Consider the following 8,552-nt stretch of genomic DNA (forward strand, 5'->3'; position numbering starts at 1 on the left):
CAAAAAAAATAAAATAAAATAAATAGAAAGGAAACATGTTAGTGAGTGCAAAAAGAGAAGAAAGTTTGAATCCATCTTCAAATTCTGATACATACATTTGCGTTACTTCATTTACACACTCCCAGAATATAATTGAAAACATGATTTTAAGTCACGTTTTTTAAGTCTAAAAATATGACTTAAGGTTATGATTTTAGCTGTTTTGGACAGTGTGTACATAATGTGTGTAACAAACGTTACTCCTATTGAAAATTACAAAACACAAAAAGTTTTCAAAAGGAAAAATAAAATAAAAGTCTGGCACACAAATGTTTTACAACTACAGCATACTTGTTTTCTACTTTTGCTTACATGAAAAGGCATTATGGTTATTTAAATCCTTTTAATTTGTTTTTTTTTTTTTTATAATGAAAATCCCTTTAAAGTTTTAATTAATTACAATTATATATATATATATATTAAATAAATAAATCGAATGAAAATCTTTCTGTATCTCAAACATATAACAATATCAGACAAGCATTTACTATCTCTATTAATGATCTGCTTATCATTAAATTAGTTAACAAATTGTGCTTATCATTTATGATCATAGAGTTAAAGCTGGAACATCCAAAGTAGCTGCACAAGCACAAGAAGTACATATTATAATTAGTTTCTTATCACATGTGCTGACAGGTTCCCTTGCTACACTTTCACTAAAGTACTCGCTTCTTCCACTTTGATCATTAAATCCACTTTGATCATTAAAGATAAAGTAAAAATGTAAATAGTACAAAAAAGTACTCACAAATAATTGAAGCTTCCCTAGTGTCCGATTCATTTGAGGTTTCTTTTTATTTTTTTCATTAAGAGAAGTTGAACATATTAGGCTGCCTTTAATCATAAGACTTCTGCAAATAAAGTTTAAATAATTGTAGAATAAAATCTAATTAAATGAATTTTGACAAAATATATTCTTTTGAGAAACAATGTTTGTTATCTGTTGAAATTCTTCCTCAAAAATAATTATGCTGCATGAAATTTTGTTTCATTATATCTTAAGAGAATGCATTTTTTTTTTCCATTAAATAACAATTTGTTATTAAAATATTATGTGATGCGCCCATTTTCCTATTTTCTTTATAATTGCCCACAATCTTTACAATTTCTCTAGACCCCTTCAAAACAACTAACACTTGGCCATCCACAACCAATTTGCCAGCCAAAGTTCAACTGCCACTACCACAAAGCCATCCAAACTACCACCATGCAAAGACTAGCCACGCAAGACTCCCAAGCACAACCGCCCTCCAAGTCATTTTACCCACCACAGCCAGTTGCAACTGAAGAAAAAAACAAACCCTAAATTATAGAGAAATTTCGACAAATCAACAGAAAAACTCACGTTGATCACTAGTGTTCAATCCACTGAAACTCTTAAACAGAGGTATGCATTCCAAAAAAATTTTCAGCTGATTTGTCTTGGGTAAAATATAATTAATACTCCTAAGATTTGGCCTAGTGTCAACTAGATCCAAAACTTTTCAAAATTGACCAATTTGGTCTCTAATTACCATGAGAGAAAGGCGAAAAATGAGTAATAGATTTATGATTCAAGTTGGGTATAAGAACCAAGTTAATTGATAAATTTTAAAAGTTTCGAATTTGGCTAGTATTAGTCTAAACCTCAGAGGTGTTAATTGTATTTTACTATTTTACTATTATCTTTTAAAAATTGTAGGGCCCACTAGTGTGATAGTTGTTTGGCAAGTGTTTTCAACTGAAAAAAAAAAAAAAAAAAAAAAATAGAAAACTTAATCCATTTTTTACTATGCAAAACAAAAAACAAGAAACAAGTTTTTGGTATTTCTTGAAAACTAAGTAAGAACTAAATTTGATGACAATCTTGTAGATAAAAAAAAAAAAATTTGGAGCTCACACCATGGGTTTCTTAATAAGATTTTTTGTCAACCAAATATAGTTTTCATTTAATATTTTTCTAATGTTACCAAACACAAGAAAACTCAAAAAGTTATTTTCATAAAAGGTTTTTCATTGAAATAAATGGAGTGAAAGTAAACTTGTTATCAAAACTAAATTTCAAGAATAGAAATCAAACAATTTTTTTTTTATATTTCTCTTGTTTAAAACTTATTTTAAAAAATAAGAGCGAAACACCATAATTTATAAACAGTGTTTTGAAAACTGGTTTCAAATACAAATTTTTAGAAAATAATTTTCTACGTTTGGAAAACAGAAAACAAAAGTGGGATGACCAACAGCTATTCAAAGGTGCTTGAAAAGAAAGCACTCAAAACCCGTGATTTACAAAACTCGTAAAAAAAAAAAAAAAACTAGATCTATATCAATATTTACAAATGACTGAATGAGACAGAAATTTTTTTTGCAGTGATTATTTTATTTTTGCTAATTATTTGGCAGCCTCTTCCCTACCCATCTCTCTCAAATCTCATCTTCTCGTGGGTCTTTGTCTATGCGGATAAGAGAGGATCCTTCCTTCCTTCTATTGTTAATAGTAAATATAATTGTTTATCCGGAGAAAAAATAAATTAAGAGGTAGGAGAAGGTAACGTAGAAGTTAGAAAATACAAGGTGAGAGAGAGAGAGAGAGAGAGAGCACGTCAATTCATGATGAGAGGAGAGCGGGTTTGTCACACACAAAGCTAAAGTGAAGCAGACAAGGGCGTAGCTCTTCCTTTCGCCAGGTCATACTGTCACATTCACATTCACGCTCACTCTCACTTTCACTCACTCTCAAAATGCTTTGCTAATATTGTAGAAGACGAAGAATTGCTCCATCTAATAAACTAAACCAATAAAATGAGTTATTATTAGTATCTATTAGTATTACAGTGTCTCCACCTCTCTCGCACTTTCCTCGGTTTACCTATTTGTTTTTTCTCAACAATAATATATACTGTATTAGTATATACCATTTTTTTTTTTTTTGAAATTAAAAATCAGGGTTTTGCTGCTACTTGATATTTTAATATACAGGGAGTCGGTTGTTCTTGTCCATGTGTTACATTTTTCTTGAATGGCGCTTCTGCTTCAAGCTCGAAACCTCGTCGTTTTCTTCTTCTTCTGATCTCCTGTGGGCTTTTGCTGCTTTCTTTTCTTTCACTCTGTTCGAGGTATAAAAGAAACCAAAACAAAACCAATGCATATGCACCAGCTATTTCTACTTCTGCCTCTCATTTCTTTCAACTTTCCCGCTCTCTAAAAGGTATGAAAACTCTCTCTCTCTCTCTCTCTCTCTCTCTTATAATTATTACTCTTTAGCATTAATTTGTGAAAGATTTATGGTTTTTTGTGTTTATCTTTTTCAGGGTATATTAATTGTGTTGAATCGTTTTCTCATTTTCTGGAAAAAAAGTATGAATACCAGAGTGCGCACCACTCTTAAGGCAATGAAAGCTCCTTTGAATCTTGATAAAGTAAGCGTTTTTTTTTTTTTTTTTTTTTTCTCCAAGTTAAAGGTCTTATGGGCTACAATTTCGAGATGGGTCTATCACTTTCTCAAGAAAATGAGGCTCTGGAGCGAGGAAGCTAAAGGAAAATCTAAAACCGTATATCTAAGAGTGGGGTATCTTAAATGTCTTAATTTTAAAGAAACTTCAGTCGCTGTCCCAGTTTGCATAACTTTCTTTATGTTTATCTTCAATTAAAAAGTAAGCTAATTNCATGCTTCGCCACTCTCTTTCTCTCTCTTCCCCCCCCCCCTCTCTCTCTCTCTCTCTCTCTCTCTCTCACACCTCGCTATATATATTTTAACTCCTCTGGTACCTTCTACAACATCACACATTATTTTTAGTCCATTCTCTCACATAAATACACACACAGGATGAGCAGCATTTGTGCAGAGCAACAACACAACCTCCACACCTCTCACCAACTCATCTCCTCCAAAAAAATCACTCAAAACCATTGATATCCCACCAAGAAAGCTCCTCAGTCGCCGCCTTATCATCTCAGAACCAGACATGTACTTCTCCGATGACACCCTCTTCCAGAAATTCCTGTCCAACAACAACGTTGGTGGTGACAATCTTGATGATTCAGATTCAGACTATGACCCTTACTCCTCTGACCATTTCCGCATGTACGAGTTCAAGGTTCGCCGCTGCACGCGATGCCGGAGCCACGACTGGACCGACTGCCCTTTTGCGCATCCTGGTGAAAAGGCTCGCCGCCGTGACCCCAGAAGGTTTCATTACTCCGGCCAGGTGTGCCCTGAGTATCGCCGCGGCTCGTGTAGCCGCGGCGATAGCTGTGAGTTTGCTCATGGCGTGTTTGAGTGCTGGCTTCACCCTGCTAGGTACAGAACTGAGGCATGCAAAGATGGGAAAAATTGTAAGCGAAAAGTGTGCTTCTTTGCTCACACACCTCGCCAGCTTCGTGTTCTGCCTCTGAATTCTCATCACTCTTCGCCTGAGCTTGCATGCAAGAAGAAATTGACATCCAACCATTGCTGCTTATTTTGCCGCTGTGCTAATTCTTCACCGACTTCAACACTATTGGGTATGTCTCATTTGTCTCCACCACTTTCACCGCCTCTCTCGCCAGGGAATCACCGTTCCATTAATGGGTTTTCTCCAATTTCTCGCTACGCTGACCGGTTTGTGAGTTGTGAGTCCAGTGGTGGTATGCATGCCCAGATGAATAATCATGGGGTTCAGAGCTACAAAGATGCATTAACTGAGTTAATGAGCTCCTTGGAGGGTATGAATTTCAGTGAAACCTCTTCACCTTTGTCTGCTAAAAGCCCAAATGTGCCTTGGCTTGATGTTTCTTTCAACAATATTGAAGATCAGCAACAGTTTATTCTTTCTCCTTCAACACCAAACCCGCCTTCTTTTAGGTCTGCAAATTTTTTCAGTGGGGATTGTTCAAGCAAGAGCTTTGCTGATGAAACCAACAACAACAATGAGGAGTACACCCAGGTCAATGAAAATGGCCGGTCTTGCTCTGATCCGGATCTTGGTTGGGTCAATGAGCTACTGATGTAGAAGACTAATGATCTTGATATTGACGAGAAAGATGGTGAATTTGGAAGTGTACATATTGCACCAGCCGTATATATGACAGTATATATATGTGATTTGGTGTTATATTGTTAAGATAATTGTCATTGTCAATTATTGTTTTGAAGTAGTGTATTTTTCTTGTTAAACTTTCCCTTTCTTAAGTTTTGAGCCTGGGTCTCTCTTCTAAGTAGAGAGCTCAGAGCTAAGTCTAATCTTCTTTCATGTATTGATAATGAAGTTTGAACTATTAAGAAATGAAATGGATCATGCTTTCTCTTGCTTATGTTTTCATTTTCTAGTTTTTGTTTTGTTTTATTTTATTTTATTTCTTAATTTTTGGTGCATGTAATAGTTTACGTGTTAAACCTAACCAAATGACCCAAGATTTGTGGGTTCGAAAATCATGCTTTAGATATTTTTTGGGATCTAGTTAGCTTAGCCTTAGGTGGCATCTCAAACCTTCAAGAGCCAAATGGCAAGCATGCAGTGTATGATAGCATGGCTTGATTAGGAGATAATGGGATGGATGCGGTGGCTTGTTAGAGAAACAGTTTTTTCGGTCAAATATAATATTATTTTGGCTACTTCTTTGATTCTTGTAGAAGAAAATTTCAATCCAAGTTGTTGACCTGAGTTGAGAGTTCAACTCTCACCGCCAACCTGAAAGAAAAAGAGTATAACTCAAGGGATATAATTTCCAACTAGCTATTTGAGGTTCATAGTACTTAGTCACAAAAGTTTCATCTGGTAAAGCAGGCACACATTAGAAATTGTTCCACAAATGCATGTATTTTATATTCTATGGACTATTGAGATCATCACACTGGAATTTTCTAGATAATATCAAGAAAATTAAAATATGGGATTTTTGCATTGGATCCTTACAGAAGGATAAGTCAATTTTTATGTCATTATTTTTCATGGTCCTTATTATGTTTATCATATAATACTGATTCATCATTAAGTGATAGGGGACAGGGTATAAAGCTTATTGTTGAAATTTCGACTTCAAAATCAAATGCAAGATTTTAAATGATAAGCACTGAAGTTTCTAGCTTAGCCTAAGTTCCTTGAATCAGCCTTTGTACTTGCTTGTACAGGTGGCTCAATGTTCTTTTTTTGCAGACCCCTAGTTAGGTGTTCTGTCACAATTCCTGTAACCGTAACTTTGAGAATAAGGTTTCACTAATAGCAGTCAAACAAAAAACTAACAGGGTATCCTGCAAATTGATTAGCTAATGAATCGGAAAGAACAATAATCCACGGATTAAAGAAGAAAAGGTAACAAGGAGCTCTCATAGTAGCCTTCTTATAAGACTATACTTTTTCTCCCAGTTCAATTGATCAGCACACAAAAAAAAACTGTACAATGCTTTCCACAACTTATTGGTTGGTAAGATGTCATTAATGTCATATCATTCTAATATGATTCGATACTATTTTGCTGACAGGTTATGGAAACAAACTGTGAACTTATTAATTTCAATGTCTTTTTAACTCGTTAAGAGTTTTGGAACTTAATTAGTTAGTACTTTTTAGTATTTTTAACCTCCATGACCATGATTAACGCTCAACGTTGGACACCATGAGAGAAGAGAATTTAATCACAAACGGTACTGGGCTAGTGTACCACTCTTATCATGGCATATTATTGGTTTCCTGGGAGGGCTACTTATCTGAAAGACAGCTAGGGTGGTGGGGGAGAAATGACCCATAAGGATGTGTTTGGATTATCTCTTTTGGTAGGGCTTGTTGGCTCTAGCAGCTGCTAGGTGCAATGCAGTGCGGGGTTAGGTGGTGATTGCAACTGACTCACAAGAAATGGTGTGGGGATAGGGGAGCAGCCCATGCTAAAATGACCCATGATAGATAGGGTTTGGGGTCCCCTAGCTACCTGCCTTGACCATTGGTATTGGGGATCACATTTTTTTCTTTTTCATTTATATATGGGGATAATATTGAATGCATTGTTCCAAATATGGGACGAGAGGCCCATACTTTCTAAATGCATGTGACATTCACCCTACCCTAGGTATGGTTGACACCTGTAAAAATTGGTACCATTTTTTTTAGATCCCCATGATTTGGATCTTCGTACGTACATTCATCTCATTCTGCATAGACAAACATCAAAAGAGAACTATTTGTCTACAGATCGATCTTCTTGACAATTGGCTTTGTGGTAACTAAGAGCAAGACTTAATTATGAGAAAATTTAATTGAGGCAAATAGGGCAATTGGTCTTTCTCACTGGTTGGCTTACTAAACACATATTCGAATTTAGGTATTTATAAGAACCACCAGCAACAACATAATTGAGGAACCACTGACATTTTTCCCTTTTTAATTTTTTCTAAGGAGTTGTTTTTAGCTCAGTGTTCTTTGCTCAGAGGGGATGGGCCAAGGTTCCAAGGTTCAACATTTGGTGCAGTGTGAGTAACGTAATTTTTTTTTTTTTTTATGTCTTTTATACAAAGTTTGTGTAGATGTTGTCCCCCATCATTACTTTTAAAATATTTTAACAAATTATATGAAAAAACATATAGTATATGCAAAGACGGTTAAATCACAAACCCATGTAGAATACAATGATCCCTAAACGATATTGTTGGATATAATTTTATTGCGGTTTATTTTATCTATGGACCAAGAGCCCAACTTAGTGCATGTAAAGTCCATCTAGTACTAACCCTAAACTCTACTGCTCCTATATAAACCCTATTAGGGTTCCATATATTACACACTTCATCATATAATAACATTTATAGCCATTAGAGCTTTACACCGTGGACGTAAGTTGTCAAGGCCGAACTACGTAATTCTTTATATTTCTTCTCTCTCTCTCTCTTGTGCTCTCTAGTCTCTACAATTTTTTTTTTCTTCCATTTATTTAATATGGTATCAAAGCCACCAATTCACAGTTCCTCAACCTCAAGAAGTTACCTCCAATCAAATCCCTAAGTAAGTGCTCCAATGAGTGTAAGGGTAATATAGTTATTTAATAATATAATACACATTTGTGGGATTCTTTTCCTCCCATTTCCACTCAATATGGGAGGACATCAAATTTTAAGCTCAGACAAAACTCACTCCTCTCCTTCCTTACAACCAAATAAGAGTAAATGGCTTTCTTTATTTCCTCTTTCCACCAATCCAAAAACGGTGTTAAATAAGGCCTGAAAGACAGCCATTATATGCTAACGGAGAAGCTTGTACATTTAGCTTTAAAAGGGCATGCACCAAATACTTTGATTTTGATCTTCATATATTTTTTTTTTGGTTAAAAGGACATAAATAAACAAACTAGGAAGCCAAAATGGCTAAGTTCACAGCTGATAGCCTACAGTGGTTAACCCCATTGACATCAGAGCATAACAACTCCTTAACAAAGTTTGGGGCTGAATCAAAAATACAAAAGTCTTCCTCCATCGTGCTACCATTCCTTGCAAGCGCATCAGCACTGCGATTTGCTTCCCGAAATACATGGCTCACTCTAACATGAGGAATTTGGCGATCTTCATA

At 35.2% G+C, this 8,552-nt stretch overlaps 1 protein-coding gene and 1 non-coding gene across 2 annotated transcripts; both read left to right on the forward strand.

The window, feature by feature from the left end:
- Positions 1 to 2,603: 2,603 nt before the first annotated feature.
- On the forward strand, positions 2,604 to 3,679 carry LOC111987747 (uncharacterized). The gene is made up of 3 exons (XR_010627491.1): positions 2,604 to 2,708; positions 3,001 to 3,229; positions 3,333 to 3,679. It is a non-coding gene; the product is annotated as an uncharacterized LOC111987747 (transcript).
- Positions 3,680 to 3,767: 88 nt separating this feature from the next.
- On the forward strand, positions 3,768 to 5,313 carry LOC112001689 (zinc finger CCCH domain-containing protein 2-like). The gene is given in 2 exon segments (XM_024033867.2): positions 3,768 to 3,910; positions 3,912 to 5,313. Coding segments are annotated over 2 exon segments (1,164 nt in total). The 5' UTR covers positions 3,768 to 3,847; the 3' UTR covers positions 5,013 to 5,313.
- The last annotated feature ends 3,239 nt before the right edge of the window (positions 5,314 to 8,552 follow it).

The sequence above is a fragment of the Quercus suber genome, unplaced genomic scaffold (genome assembly GCF_002906115.3).
Source record: "Quercus suber isolate HL8 unplaced genomic scaffold, Cork oak 2.0 scaffold_1286, whole genome shotgun sequence".
Classification (NCBI taxonomy): domain Eukaryota; kingdom Viridiplantae; phylum Streptophyta; class Magnoliopsida; order Fagales; family Fagaceae; genus Quercus; species Quercus suber.